General features: G+C 47.9%; 1 protein-coding gene across 1 annotated transcript in view; it reads right to left on the reverse strand.

The window, feature by feature from the left end:
• Positions 1–2,280: 2,280 nt before the first annotated feature.
• Positions 2,281–16,247, reverse strand: part of HARS1 (histidyl-tRNA synthetase 1) — a 31,196-nt gene continuing 17,229 nt past the window's right edge. The window contains exons 7-13 of the mRNA XM_050962487.1: positions 13,313–13,411; positions 7,950–8,043; positions 7,464–7,591; positions 7,140–7,382; positions 5,166–5,282; positions 3,784–3,930; positions 2,281–2,827 (exon numbers count right to left, since the gene is read on the reverse strand). Of these exons, the coding sequence (XP_050818444.1) occupies positions 2,768–2,827; positions 3,784–3,930; positions 5,166–5,282; positions 7,140–7,382; positions 7,464–7,591; positions 7,950–8,043; positions 13,313–13,411 (888 nt within the window). The 3' untranslated portion in view covers positions 2,281–2,767. The remainder of the gene's footprint in view (positions 2,828–3,783; positions 3,931–5,165; positions 5,283–7,139; positions 7,383–7,463; positions 7,592–7,949; positions 8,044–13,312; positions 13,412–16,247) is intronic.

Raw genomic sequence — 16,247 nt, forward strand, 5'->3', positions numbered from 1 at the left:
ATATTTCCAAAAAGCCCAGATCATTAGGTATATCCAACTTCCATTACATTTTGACAGGATTTGGACAAATTTGAAAATTCCAGCCTTGGACAAAAACGTGTAATTAGCATTAGGGTTTGAAACAGAAGAAGGGCAGTTGTTAAGACTTAATATTGTAGCTGTTTTATAGAATAATCTTGAGTGAGAATATTTGGGACAAAGGTTAGGTGAATGGTCTCAGAAGCAAATCATTTCACATTCTACAAGCCTGAAGGGGTGCACAGGGGGTAGAAATGTCTAACATTTGGACAGGCTATAGCAGGGGTGGACTTAACTTTTTGGCCTGAGGGCCACATCTAGACATAGCAGCAAAGAGTCCTGTGGCACCTTACAGACTAACAGACGTTTTGGAGCATGAGCTTTCGTGGGTAAATACCCACTTTGTCGGATGCAACATAGAAATTGTATGGCAGACTGTGATGCTCACAAAATTGGGGTTGGAGTGCAGGACGGGGTGAGGGCTCTGGTTGGGGGTGTGGGCTCCAGGGTGGGGCCAGAAATTAGTTCAGGGTGTGGCGGGGGGTTCTGGGCTGAGGGAGAGGGGTGCAGGGAGGAGGGTGCAGACTCTGGCTGGGGGTGCAGGCTTGGGTGAGGCTGGGGATGAGAGGTTTGGGGTGCAGGAGGATGCTCCGGGCTGGGATTGAGGAGTTTGGAGGGCAGGGAGGGTCGGAGCATGGGGAGAAGCTCAGGGGTGCAGGCTCCAAGTGGCACTTACTTCAAGCGGATCCCAGAAGCAGCGGCATGTCCCTCCTCCGTCTCCTACATGGAGGTGCAGCCAGGCAGCTCTGCACACTGCCCCATCCGCAGGCATCCCCTGCAGCTCCAATTGGAGCAAAGGAGGGGGCCATTGGAGAGTGTATGAGCTGGAGCGGGGCCATGCTGTGGCTTCCAGGAGCCGCATGGTGTGACCCCTGACCCTGCGTCCCAGCTGGAGCGCCAGAGAGGGGTAAGCCCTAGACCCCGCTCCCCAGCGGGACCTTGCAGGCCAGCTTAAAATGGTTCATGGGCTGTAGTTGCCCACCTCTGGGCTATAGTATAGTTCTTATGGCACCAAAATAGTAGAGGAAGAAGAGCTAATAAACCCTACTTACTATTAAACTTAGCCCAATAGGCAGCAGCCGAAGCAAAAAAGTGTCTAAAAAGATATTGAGGTTTATGCAGGGGAGTGCATTGTGAGAGCTCAAGGGATTATCAAGTGATACAAAGCACTGAATAAAGAGTTTTTGGAGTAATTTGGGCAGCATAGAGCATCTAAAACAGGGGTAGGCAACCTATGGCACGCATGCCGAAGGCTGCACGCAAGCTGATTTTCAGTGGCACTCACGCTGCCCAGGTCCTGGCCACCAGTCCGGGGGGCTCTGCATTTTAATTTAAATTTTAAATGAAGCTTCTTAAACATTTAAACAACCTTATTTACAACAATAATTTAGTTATATATTATAGACTTATAGAAAGAGACCTTCTAAAAGCGTTAAAATGTATTACTGGCATGTGAAACCTTAAATTAGAGTGAATAAATGAAGACTCGGCACAGCACTACTGAAAGGTTGCTGACCCCTGATCTAAAATAATGAGACAGATAAAACTGGGATTATTTAGTTCTGAGAAAAGGCAATTGAGAGGGAGCTGACTGTAATACATCAGCTAGCTAAGGGTTATCCTCCAATTAAACTGAATGTGTCTGAGGTCACTGGGTAAACCAGAACTAGGGTGCACAAATTTAAAGGGTCCCATGTAAACCAAATTTAAGTAGGGATTATTTTACAGATGGGGGAAGAGAAAACAGTGGAGGTGATGTATCAAGCCTAATGCATTTAAACCACAATGGGAGGAGTCTATGGAATGTTATACATTAAAGGGGGGATTAGGAGCAGCCTGCTGCCCTTCACAGGGAATTTAGTTGATTATGATGGCTAGTTTTACATGGGATTAGGAGTGACTGGCACAAAGTTAAATTACTTGTACAATACTTAAGATGCTTCTGCACACCACCAAACTCAGGTCTTCACTGTTCTTTTTCTTTAATGTTTCCAATGGGAGTTTCTGGATAAGGCTTTTCACTGCACACTGCAAAATACCATCCCAGTGCGCTTTTTAAAAGGTCCCTGGAACTCAAGGAACAGAACAGCAGCAGCAGTGACATTTAACACCCGGCCCTTGTCCTGGGGGAGTGTGGGGGAAGAATAACAGAGGCCCTGACATCCTGGCAATCCCAGAAGACAGTCACACAAGAGGCAGGTGTGGGACTGTCAGAAGGTTTATTAAGCTTGCTTTGAATGTTTTACACTTTGAGACGAGGTCATTTCCCTCCAGGCAGAGAAGTGACACTGTGCAGAACGTTTATTCAAACAGAAAGGAACATGAAGCTGTGACCAAGAGCCTCAGTGTCTGCTAATGGCCCAGGGCACCACAGCTCTGCCCAGTAACAGTAATGATTACAGACACACAGCTGGCATTCTCGAGTGTCTTGGGAAACATCCTCTCCAGCTCTCTCACTGGCTACGCCCAGGAGCACAGTGTTCTTTAAAAGGCAAAGCAGCATCTCTGATCCCTCTGGGAAAAATAAATTCATGATAAAATAATAAATACGGCTTCAAAGACCCCTGTGCCCCCACTGACATGTCATGAGCAAGAACTCTGGCATTTAGAAAGGAAATCTTTACATGTCTTCCCCTTCCCCCGTATCAGTTGAAATCCAGTAAACTAGCAGGTGTTGCTGGCTGGATGGCTAGGGATGGCACGTTCGCCTCTTGATTTCCTCAATCAGGTTTTCCCTGCGAACATCAACCTGAAAAATAAACAAAAAATGAATTCATAGAGCCACTCCTCTCCTATAATCCAGCCTCCTCCTGGAACCATTCTTCTCCAGTCCATCCAAGAATACCCCAAATTGCACGCACTGCCCTGTCTGACAAAAGAGCACCTAGTTGTCCTCCCACAGATCAAGCCAAAGTAATGTTTCTAATACACACACACACACACACACTTTTCTGCAAAACAACTCCTAGGTAAGTGGCTCTCCAGCTTGATTCGTCTCTAGCACAGGGTCCAATCTAAACAGTTTTTAATAACTCCTTTCTCTATGGCATCCTTAGGAACCGGTTGCCCAGCACACAGAGAATGCTGCTATCCACCTTCTCATGCAAAGAAGAACAACCATGTCCAACACCTTCACAGGCTCTCCATGCCTGTAGGAGTCAGTTCAAAATTGCCCTTGTTTCTGAACCATCCCTCTGTAGACTTGCTCCAGCCTATATGTGCTAAGTATTGTCACCAATTCACAGACCTTATCTCCACTCCCCTCCCTGTCCTCATCTAGCATCTGTCTCTCCTCTGTCCCCCCACTCAGTTCAGCCATTGTCGGTGGGTGAGGCTTCTCCTCTGCAGTACCTGCCACATCAAACAGCCTTCCTGTATCTCACTGACTCTTCAAGTCAGATGAACGTGACTAGCTCCTTTGATATCTTCTGCTGCTATTAACTCTAAGGCCTCCTGAGATGCAGTATATGGGAAGGTCCCCATACTAATACAGCTGCATTATATCCACAATTGGGGTATAAAGGAGAAATTCAGCAATGGTACCCAACAATCATTCATGTGGCTGAGAAATTACTGACACCTCAATCTCTCTTCCTACATCCATTCCCACATACTGGGGCGGCTTTGGTCCATTTAATCTTTGGCAAGACAAAGCCTGTTAATGTCTATCTTCAGCCCATCCCTTATATGCAAAGGCATCCTCACCTCTTCCCTGGTAGCTACGACTCGCAACTTGACAACTCCATTCTTCAGCTCCTGCTCTCCTACGATGGCAACAAGAGGGATTCCGTTGTCTTCACAATACTGCAGCTGGTTCAGCAGCTTGGGGTTCTTCTTATACAGCATCTCTGCCTAGAGGGGATCCACAGTACAGCAATACATTTGATACCTGCTGATTTCTCCAGGCACCCATTTGCCATTCCTGTTCTTGGATTTCCCCATCTAGTTTGCATTTGAGGCAGCAGAACCAGATCTCTCAATCACCAGGCAGGGGGCAGGGCTCCCCCTTCTGAACAGCAACCTAATCAGAATGCTTCCAAAACTGAAACAGCTTACCCAGCATTAGCAAAGTGTGTCATGGGCACAGGTGGAGCTCTTTTCCTCTGCACTGCTTTGCTGAAGCATAGGGAGCCTCTCCTACCAGTTCCAATGGTGGGTCTAGCAGCTGAGGCTAGAGAGCAAAAAATGCAATATTCCCCAGCTAGGCAAGGCATCAGGGGCGTGGCATGAGGCACAGAGCTCTTTTTCTTAGCTCTGCTGGCATCAGAAGGGCAACCGATGCATGCCATGCTAGAGTGCCCTTTGCCCTGTGGAAGAGGTTGCCAATATTCCCAACTTGGAAACCAAGCTGGAGCCAAGTGAGAGCTTGTGTAAAGGATTTCTAGTGCTGGACAACCCAGGGAAAGCAGGAAGTCTGGAAACCATGTGCTGCTGCTGTCAGGATGTAGCATGTACAGCTTTCCTTAAAGGGGTGCCAACCCCCCTTCCCAGCGACTGGCAGCTCTAGCTCTGCCTCATGTACGGCAGAGTGTCTAATTATAGGAATGGTGAGGTTGGATAGAAGAGAATAGGCAGCAAGGTTACATTCAAATAGGCAGGGCTTTCTGCTCACGTGGCATGTCTCCCCAGAGTGTCTCCCTCCTCCCCACTTATGGAGTTAGGGTAACAAGAACAGGAGGATGGCTCTAGTCCAGAGGTAGGCAACCTATGGCACTCGTGCCAAAGGCGGCATGTGAGCTGATTTTCAGTGGCACTCACACTGTCCAGGTCCTGGCCACTGGTCCGGGGGGCTCTGCATTTTAATTTAATTTTAAATGAAGCTTCTTAAACATTTTAAAAACCTTATTTACTTTACATACAACAATAGTTTAGTTATATATTATAGACTTATAGAATGAGACCTTCTAAAAATGTTAAAATGTATTACTGGCACGCGAAACCTTAAATCAGAGAGTGAATAAATGAAGACTCGGCACTTCTGAAAGGTTACTGACCCCTGCTCTAGTTCATGCCCAGCATCGGGAATGGAAGGGCTGGAGCCAACCAGTTTCTTTCCTCTCCCTCATTCAGACTCTGCCCAGCCATACCTTGATCCCAGAATCCCACAGCTCAGAGATGAGCTTCAGTCTCTCTTCAAGGAGTTTCTTTTGTGCAGCCGCTACAAGAACCTGTGTCTCTGTAGTCCGGATCTTTTCTTCTGAAGCCTGGATGTAAGGACAGAGTGTTGTGAGAGTTGTTGATGACGTACAGAAACACCCTGCTGCTCATGAGCTGAGACACTCCTCACCCACCCAGACCCTTTCTATCAGGAACCACCACCACTTCACACAGAGCACTTTGTACGCATGGATTCAATGGGGACTGGGAAGCCAGTAGCTTAGACAATGGAAGGACAAGCCAGCAGCAGCAACGCAGTGGAAGAGCCCCGGGAACCCCAACAAACCAAATCCCCACAGTTTTACATTCTACATCCTTGGGGATCCAATTTGGTTTAAAATGCAGATTCTAGCTTTCCCCACTCCAGTGCCATGGGGTTGCAGTTTCCGCTGGAGATGAGCAATTAAATGGAAGCTTCCCTCCAGAGGCCTTCCCAGTTCCCAGTGTAACAGATGTACTCTCACTGACCTAGCCTTACAAAAAAACATCACCAGCTCCATAGCAGCAGCAGGAAAGGTGGGACCGAGACTGAGCCAGGTACTACTAAGTGAGCAATGCCAAGCTCGAACGAATACACTTTCTTCCCCCTTCTGCCCCACTGGAGGCCAGGAGCTTCACCATCTTTATGCTCTTCCTCCCCTTCTGCCAGTTACTCAAAGTGGCATTTTCCTGGCTCTACTTTGCCTGAGAGCCCCCCTGTAAAGCTCACCTGTTAAGGAGAAGCATTGGGCTTGTCCCTCAAGCTGGAGAGGAGGTGGTGGCCTAAATAGATTTGTTTTCTTAATATGAGAAAATCAGATCTTGTCTGGTCTGTATTTGCAGGGGGACTCTATGGCTGACGAGATTGCAAGGGTCATGAAATCACAAGAAACTGAAACATGAGCAATTGAGCAGGGAAGGGATTTGCAGTCAGGTTGCTTTAGACTGGGTGGTCTGCCCCTTTATGGGCCAGGCAGCCCTGTTATGAGGCAGAGCCCCTTTAAGAACAGGTATTTGGACTTGGGAAAGGGAATGATCAGCTCCAGCTGGGAAGGGTCAGGTGCTTCCCATACAGACTGAAAGTGCTCAGAGGAAGAGGGAAGCTACAAGAAGCAGGTTGGCTATTGTGGCAAGGGACCTCTCCCAGGGCAATGGTCCTTAGGACGAAGAGCCTTGATTTGTGTTAGTTTGTAAGTAGTGTGTTTGAACAATAAATGAAGCCCTGAGGAAAAAGGTCCAATCCAGACTCTGGGATGGTGCCAGTCCTGCCACGGCTGAGATAAGTTAAAATAGCTAGTAGGCTACTGGCTTGGCTCCTGACAAAAGACTTGGCAGAAAAGTTCCCAGGAGAAGACGCCCCTCCAGCCCAGCAGGAAGGGGCTGGGGAGCAGAGGAAGGAACAAGAGCAGAGGTCAGAGGTAGAGCTACAGTGATGGGGTGAGGCACCTTCATAATTCTGCAATGACAGACACAGCTTTCCCCAGGTAGAACGTGAGCTCCTGCCTCCCTGCTCAGTGTATTAAAACCCATGAACACTCCATGTGGTAGCTGTCACTCTGACAACTCGATGCTGTACCACTTTATCTTTTGGTCAGTAAGCTCTTTGGGGCAGGGGACTGTGTTTTCCATCTTCCTAGGTGTTAAAGCAGCATCTGAACCCAGGTCTTTTGTTGCCAGATGGAGCTTCAGAGACTGCCGAGTCACTAATGTGCTGATCTAATATTTACCTGCCTAAAACAGGTCAATCATGTAAAGCGACAGCAATCTGACTTAGGCAACTAAGTGGCTGACCAACACAGGTTGTGAGCCTGCATGCTCCCCTGCCCTGCAGCTTTTGATCAGCCTTATGTCAGCAGGGAGGAAGGGCAGGTGCCAGTCTGTCCTCCCCAGGATCAAAGGAGTAGCTGCCGCCAGGTGGCACTCACCTCCACTTTCTGCTCCATAATAGAGAAGATCCGCTCGATTCCGATGCTGACTCCCACACAGGGCACCTTCCGCCCCTTGGGGTCGAACATCCCCACCAGCCCGTCATAGCGGCCGCCTCCAGCCACGCTGCCCACACTGACCGGCTCCTCCTTGTGGGCGTTCTGAGGCTGAAGCAGGATGGCCTCGTAGATCACCCCAGTGTAATAATCCAGACCCCGCGCCAGGCTCAGGTCAAAGGAGATCTGTAGGACAGCAAGGGAATCCCATTACCAGGCACAACAAATGTCCCAGTCAGGCCTGGTCAGTGTCCCTCCACCACTCACCTTATCTGCGATGCCAAACAGGGTCAGGTACTCAAACAGCAGCTTCATGTCTCCCAGCCCCTCTCGGGCCAGCTTGTTCTGAGACAACTTAGGGTCCTGGAGCAGCTGCTCAATCAGACCCAGCCCACCTGCAGAAATGACACACAACTAAAATATAAAAGGCAGGGAGGGCCTAGCTCCCATGGACTCACTCCACTCAGCCTGGCTCACAGCCACCTGCTCACTTCTCTAGCTTCATGCATCTCTACCTCCCTCCGAGGGGATACCGACCAAGCATCCTACCTGGGACCCCCTGGCTGCAAGTCAGCTAAACATATGGGGAACCCTGACACGCGCGCACACACACACACACACACACATCCCTCCCCTGCAGAGACCAAGGAAGGTGGAATAGCTGCTGGGAAGGTGAAGCGACCCACATGGACTCTCATCTGACCTGGGTGAGGCTGGACAGGGAACCAAGTCTCACAGCTCCATAGAACTCACCATGCAGTTGAACGTATTCCCCGATGCGATCCGCAGCCTCTGGTGAGAGCCCCTTCTCTCCAACCATCTCGCTCTTCACATCCTCCCATGTTGCCTGGGGAGGGGGAGATGAGAATGTTAATCACAGCTCCCCAGGTTGAACCCACTGCTCCTGGAAGTTGTTCTCAGTGGAGTGGTCATCATAATCTCTCCCTGTCTGCCACTGTTCTGCTTCATATAAATAGAGCAGCAAAGAAGAATTAGGAAATCAGAGTCTAAAGCAGCTTGATGCCTCAGAATTCCAGGATCTAGACAATTTCTCTCAGGTAAAACAGAACAATGTGGGGCAAGGTATAAAAGAAGATACAATAAAACTGGTTATAAGAAGAGAAAGTAAGAACACAGCTAGAAAAGGCTAAGAGAAAATAAGAGGGGGAAAAGGTACTGCAGAGGAGACAACAGGGAACACTTTTAACAGAGGGGAAATCGAGGCATATAGTGGTTAAGTGGCTTTTCCAAAGTCACAGCTAGAGTCAGCTTCAGAGCTGTGATTAGCCAGGGTACCTGGGCTCCTGGTCCTGGGATCCCACCACTTCAAATAAAGAGGCAGCGATGAAGACTGACAGATTGACTACTTTTGTTAGTGACTCAATTGTCTGTGGAATAACTAATTACGTATTTTAGTAGCTCACTAGACCAGACCATTCACTCCCCTCCTAACTACTATATTTCTTGGGAGTGTTACACTACACAGCATATCCAATGAGCATACCCAACACACACTACCCACTTACCTATGCATCTCCTTAGGGCATTGTTACTCTGATAACATTACCCCTTAGGACTTGGCTACACTAGAAACTCCAAAGTGCTGCCGTGGGAGCGCTCCCGCGGCAGCGCTTTGAAGTACGAGCGTGGTCACGGCGCTAGCGCTGGGAGAGAGCTCTCCCAGCACTGCAGGTACTCCACCTCCCCGAGGGGATTAGCTTACAGCGCTGGGCACTGTTTACAATGGCGCTTTACAGGGCTGTAACTTGCTGCGTTCAGGGGGGTGTTTTTTCACACCCCTGAGCAAGAAAGTTGCAGCGCTGTAAAGTGCCAGTGTAGCCAAGGCCTTACTCTGCCTTAAAATCATCTTGTAAATCCACCCCTGGGACAGCAGCTCTAATGGAATTCATCAAGCAAGAACATGGAGCAAAGCCATCACAGAACTCAAGGGTGACAGAGCAAACAAAGCTTTTGTTTTGCTCTAAGGCCTGGGTCACAGCAGTAAAAACATCTGAGCCCACCCAGGACCTGTCTGCTCTACAGCTTCTGCCGCTGCACTGGTTACAAATTGCAGGTCTTATGTTTGCCAGTGCAGATACAGGCTTCCAGGTCACATCTACACTAAAGAAAAAGGTGTCATTTTTACAAGGAGACCACTAACACACTGTAAAAACCCCCGTGTAGACAGGCAAAATGACCAGCTATACCAAGGTAGAACTACACCTTGCCCTTTCTACACTAGTGTTTACAGTGTTATGATCTCATTGTAGAAGCCACACCTTTTCCCCCTAGAGTAGACAAGGCCTGAGTATGCAGCCAGCAGCCTGAAATAGCTCAGGCCTTGTTTCCACTTAAATATGAGATTGTCCTGCTCAAGGCTGCGAAAAATTATGTGACTTCAGCAATATAGTTAGGTTGACCTAAACCCTGGTGTAGATGTAACTAAGTTGATGGAAGAATTTTTCTGACAACCTAGCTACCACCTCTGAGAGAGAGATTAACTACAGCCATGGAAAAATCCCTTCCATCGAAGTAGGAAGCATCTACACTACAGCAGCACAGGTGCAGCACCACACACTCAGAGACAGACAAACTACATCTGGCATTTTGCAGTTAATGATGAACCATAACATGCCAGCATTAATTCTTTCAATGCTGAGCATTCAAACCTAAGCATCCAGCTAGTAGCCTTTATTGAACGTTGTTTGAATCATTAAAAGAGGCCTCCACAGGAAGAAGAATGCAAGTGTTAGAAGTACATTCTAGAGCAGTGGTTTTCAAACTGGGGTACGTGCACCCCTAGGGGTACAGAAGCTCTCATCATGGGATATGTGAGAAAAGTCCTGTAATGGCAGACAATGCATTTTATTAGGAAGACTCGGCAATCTAGTCATAGATATATTATAATCCTCAGATGGGGATACATGGTAGGCTACATTATTTGGAAAGGGGTACGCAGCCTAAAATGTTTGAAAACCACTGGTCTAGAGCAATGGGGGAAGGAGGGTTGCAGCTGCAGGCTTTGTTTTATTTACAAGTACTCGATATAGTTAGTTTACTAACCACTCTGCCTTTTCCTGTGTGTCCCAAGAGATTTCACTAAAGCGGCTGTGTAAATTTTTCTCCCCCAAATTCCTCTGAATTAGTAAACGTTCCAGAAAGTTTCTAAGTGTCCTATTGACACCCTTTGCTAACCTACATAGGGATGCGCAACTCCCAGTGACGCCAAGGGTAGTGCTTGCTGTGCGCTTGCAGGGGTGGGCCCCGTGCATAAGTCTCTCACTGTTAATACTTTCAAACAAAGGAAGATAATTGAAGGACAGCAGACATCTCAGCTCCAAGGATGGCTCTTAGTGCTGTAAGTAGAGGCAGAGCCAGATTAAGGCACAGACGCTATAGGCCCCGGCACAAGGGTTCTCCGCTCCTGCAGTCGGGTGAGCACATCAGAATCTCAGCTTTCGTAAAAAAGTTCCTAGCCCTCACACAGTAGGACCTCAGAGTTATGAACTGACTATTCAACCACACACTTCATTTGGAACCAGACGTACACAATCAGGAAGCAGCAGAGACACCCCCTCTCCCAAAAAGAAGCAAAGACAGTACAGTGCTGTGTTAAACATAAACTACTCAAAACAATAAAGGGGAAGCAGCATTTTTCTTCTTCATAGTAAAGTTTCAACCCTGTATTAAGTCAATGCTCAGCTGTGAACTTTGAAAGAACAACCATAATGTTCTGTTCAGAGTTAGAAACAGTTGAGGGTTACAAACAACCTCCATCCCAAGGTGTTCATAACTCTGAGGTTCTACTGTATTTGCAAAGGAAAGCTCAAAGTGTAACTGGTGTAGCTATATCTGCCTGAGTCTGCAGAGAGTCTGAAACAGTAGCTCTTAAAAGGGGGAACTGTCCTATGCATCTCAACTGAGTATTAACGTCAAGACCCAATGCATGGCATAAGGGGTGGTCAATGCCATCCCAGCACAGGACTGTGTGCATGGCAGGAGGAGATTACAGTGGGCGCAATCCACCCTCCCAAGCAACTACATGTCAGCTACCAGGTTAAGTACTGTGCAAGCTCCCTGCTGTCATTGCTGCCCCTCTTGGAGAGAGCTGGGCCCCTCTTGCTGCTCCATGGGAGGAGAGGGAAGAAGAGGACCCTATGCTAATGTCTGTGCCTCTCTGGGAGGGGAGAGGGCTCCCCACCACCAGGGCTCCACGTGTGTGTGGAATCACGGCACAAGGAGGTCACAGGGCCCCTCCTCTGTCATGGTGTCCCTAGGGCCCTAGGTTGCCTTACCCTGGCTCTATACCTGGGCTTTAACTCTGTTTACAGATTTTCCAGTGGTCTAGTTTCTGGCTCCAACTCTTTATAACGTTCTTTTAAGATTTCCCCCTTCAGTTAGCACAGAGAAGCAAAATCATTTACAGTCTTAACTCCAGCTTTGTAACGTCTGCCTGGGAATTACAGTCAAGACTCAGCGGCAAAGAAAACTGTCTAGAGAGGGCAGCTGAAGGCCAACCCACCTTTTGACCTCATTCATCTTCTTGAACCAAAGTGGAGGTGAGAATTGCTGCTATTGTTCCTCCTGGAATCAAAGCTATTGACCAGTGCAGTGTGCTAGTCTGTTATCTTTAACTTCGGCTACAATAAAGAATTGCACCATTACAGCTCATCCACACTAGCCAGCCTGGTTGGCATAAGTCTGTCCACCACAAGAAAGGTGCAGATCTCACACACTGTGGGTACCAATCCCAGCACTCCCAGCTTCTTCAGACTGGTCTCTTGAGATGGTTTCACCACTACCCCACCTCCCTAAGCACCCACAGTGCAGCTCCTTCCTTCTTCACAGGACATACGTTGCTAGGGCCAGGGATGCTTTGAAGTGACAAGTCTGCATATGACCCCAGCCTCCCACAGACACTACAGCCAGCAATGCCCAGCCTCCACAGACGGTGTGTCTCCTGCTTTGATGCTAGCTGGAGCATTGTTGAGCAGTAGAGCACTTGCTCACAGGGTGATATTTACAGAGCCATTGACAGGACAATGCCTCTACATCCTAGTCATTTGCAAATTCACCTGACAGAACTCAGTCCTCAGTCACCTGAACTATGGCTGGCTTGCAGGATCCTGGCTTCTATGCTCCTCCTGCAGCAGTCTGCCACTATAGACTCATAGACTCTAGGACTGGAAGGGAGCTCGAGAGGTCATCGAGTCCAGTCCCCTGCCCTCATGGCAGGACCAAATACTGTCTAGACCATCCCTAATAGACATTTATCTAACCTACTCTTAAATATCTCCAGAGATGGAGATTCCACAACTTCCCTAGGCAATCTATTCCAGTGTTTAACTACCCTGACAGTTAGGAACTTTTTCCTAATGTCCAACCTAAATCTCCCTTGCTGCAGTTTAAGCCCATTGCTTCTTGTTCTATCATTGGAGGCTAAGGTGAATAAGTTTTCTCCCTCCTCCTGATGACACCCTTTTAGATACCTGAAAACTGCTATCATGTCCCCTCTCAGTCTTCTCTTTTCCAAACTAAACAAACCCAATTCCTTCAGCCTTCCTTCATAGGTCATATACCAAGGCTTTAGCAAGGTTCCATCTAGACTATACTACAGATCTGGAGAACAGCTGGGCTGTAACGAGGTCCCCAGCACAACAATGGATGTTGATGGCCCCAAAAACACTGAATTAGAAAAAAGCTTTTGAACGTTCTGATGCAGCATGGATTCCAGATGGCAACCAGGAGTGGGGTGGTGGGATCCCTGCTCCAGGCACATAGGTTAATAACCAGCAGCTCATCTTTTAAGTCTTGTGATGGTGAATTAAGAGACTTGCAGAATCCCATGGATTTAGGGTGACTTGCACTGTAAATCTGTTTGCTCAGGACCCATTGGGGATGTTAAAGGAAATAGAGTAACTAGGTCTGCACGAAACACCCTATGTAGGTGTTTAACCCCTAATGTCCAACACATGGAGGAAGAAAAGAAATAATGCAACATTTACTAGCACTCTCTAACCAGCTTCCACTGCCCTTAGTCTGTCTGAGCAGTCTGTGTTGACTGGGAGGGCTGTGAAACCCACAAAGCAGCAGTAACAGGAAACGTCAGCCCTTACCTTGTCTAGTTTGTCCACAGTGGAGCAAATCGTTCGGAACTTGCTGTCTGGTACCCCACAAACTGCAAACATCCCATCAAGGATACGCCGGTCGTTGACCTGGAAAGAAGCAGAGTCACTCAATAGGAACCCAATGGACATATCCCAATTACAACAGAATCTTCAGCTTTACTTCTCTGAGACTTTGGGGGTAGAGAAGAGGGTTTGGCTACCATCCTGACCCCACCTAGCCAGCTACCCCTACCACCATCAGCTCCCAGAAGTCCCAGGGGCTTAGCTGCTCCTGCTATGAAACGGTGGACAAGTGAAAACTGGATGACAATTTAACTGGACTTTCAAAAGCCTCTGACAAAGGGCCTCACAGGAGACCATTCAGGAAGGAGAGGCACGAATGAGAATTAAAGTCCCATCATGGAACAGAGGAGGAGGAAATGTTCAGTTTTCAGCATGGCAAAGATTAACAGCAGGTGTCCCAAGTTTCTGTATGAGGACCAGTGTCTTTTGAACACATCAAGCAGCAGCAAGGTGGCAAAGTGACAATTATTACAGTTAGCCCAGTCTGAGGAGTCAAGATAGGTGCATGGGGAGCACAACGGCAGACAAAGCTCAAAGAATTCCAGTGCAAGGTAATGCACAGCAGAGAAAATCATCTGAATTACTCAGACACTGCTGGGTTTCAAACTAACTACCACCACTCACGGGGAAAAAAAACTGAGCACTAATGAAAACTGAGCAGCAATGGCCAATAATGAAAACAGATGCAAAAGGAACGGGACAGGAAATACTGGAAATATTCAATCCATTAAATGCCCCAATGGCATGCCTTCACCTGGAATACTAATGACAGTTCTGGTCACCTTCTCTCAATGGAGAAAAAGCACAAAGAGTGTGGGTGCAGAAAGAAGGGAAAGCAGAGATTCAAAGCCAGGAAAGTCTTCCAGATGGAAAGAGACTCAAACAATTGAAATGAGTCTACAACAGAGATTAATTCACTGACAAAAAGTTTCATTAACACAGAGTTAAGATTAAGATTGTGGCCTTGCAAAATGCTGACTCCAGCAAAATTTAGACTTTTCAAAAGAATCAGGAAATACAGAGATAAGGTAAATACCCAGACCTCCTTCATTCTGCCCCCCTGCAGCTGGTAACAGCCCCTTGGAATTAGCTGCATGCACTCCAGCTGCTTTCACTGCCTTAGATTTCACTGCATTGAATGGTGGAGGGATTAGCTGAAGCAGATTGGAAGAGCCATGACTGAGATATGAAGCTATTGGGGGCTGAGGGGTGCCCCTCTAAGGGTATGTGAGAGCCCCTCTCCCTGACCTGCGCATGTGATCAAAGGAAAGAGGTGCATGTCTATCTTGGGAGATACTCATGCAATGTGACACTGAAATGAGGTGGAGCAGGGTGCAGGAGTCTTCTTGCCCCTGGGATTGTCAGTCTAGCAGTTAGGCCGAAGTAAGATGAACCTTGTCTGTGGGTTTAATAAAGGGTAAGGGAAAGTACAGTAGAAAGTGGTAGTATTAGATGGCATTGTGTGCCTAAAAATGAAGGCAGGTGTAAAATTTAGCAGCTGTAGTGTTTTTTCTGTGGAGCTATGTGGGGCAAACGTAGGCAGTTCCTTTTCAGTACAATGCAAAGGCAGAGGGCAAGTATGTGTTATGGCACATGGGCACTCTGCTCCAAGAAGGCAGAGATATGGTTGTGTGGGCGTGTACCATAACACTCTATTTCATGGTTTTCACAAGTTTGAATTTTGCTAAGCACGAGCTGTCACTCAGCAACCTTAACTCTGCTTTAACCAAATTTCTTGTCAGTGAATTTCCTGTTGCTTTTTTTTTTTTTCTTTTAAACAGAAAAATGTTGTTGGTAGGAGTTAGTGTTCATTATGGAGCAGCTGTAATTATCATATAGATTTGCAGTTGAGATGCTCTCCATCAGATCTCAAAGCACTTTACCAAGAAAGGAAACAGCATTATCCCTATGGGGACACTGAGGAACAGAGCAATGCTGGGACTTGGGCAACGTCACTGAGCAGCCTGTTGCAGCACCAAAAATAGAACCCTGGTTTATTGAGTCCAAGTCCATTATTCTAACCACTAAACCACGTGGTGGCTGTCATTCCTGTGTGCCCCTGCCATATACTTTGTGAGGCTTAGGAATAGTTAGGCATATGTCTAACTTAAAAGCTAAGCTCTCTCACAAATGTTGTTCTCAATTTCACTCCCCCAAAGGGACAGTGGGTTCCATGCTGGGTCAGATGTCCAGCATTAGGGACCTCTGTGACAGGATCAGAGCCCAGGTTTGAGCCACAGATCTGTGCACAAAAAATGCTGTTAAAAATCTCTCAATTATGAGAAAAGCTGTTTTTTTGTTTTTTTGGGGAGGGGGGGGAAGAGGCTGGCCAGGAGGGGCTGTATCTTCAGAACCCCTTGTTCAAATGACCCCAAATTTGGACCAATAACTCTACCCCATGAAGCACATCAAAACTCAAGGTATATCTAAGTAACTTTAGAGCACACAGAGGAGGGGTGGCCAAACTTTTTGGCCCAAGGGCCACATCAGGGTTCTGAAACTGTATGGAGGGCCGGGTAGAGAAGGCTGTGCCTCCCCAAACAGCTTGGCCCCTACCCACCTCCTCACACTTCCCACCCCTTGACTGCCAGAACTCTCGACCCATCCAACCCCTCCTGCTCCCTGTCCCCCATCCACATCCTTGCCCCCTGACAGGCCCCCAGGACTCCCACGCCTATCCAACCCTCCCTGTTCCTCATCCCGATTGCCCCCCCGACCTCCGCCCCATCCATCTGCCCCCTTCTCCCTGTCCCCTGACTGCCTCCCGGAACTCCCTACCCCTTATCCAACCCCCTCGCTCCATGCCCCCTTACCATGCCACTCAGAGCACCAAGACTGGCAGCCATGCAGCCTGGCCGGA

Source organism: Gopherus flavomarginatus, chromosome 7 (genome assembly GCF_025201925.1).
Source record: "Gopherus flavomarginatus isolate rGopFla2 chromosome 7, rGopFla2.mat.asm, whole genome shotgun sequence".
Lineage (NCBI taxonomy): Eukaryota > Metazoa > Chordata > Testudines > Testudinidae > Gopherus > Gopherus flavomarginatus.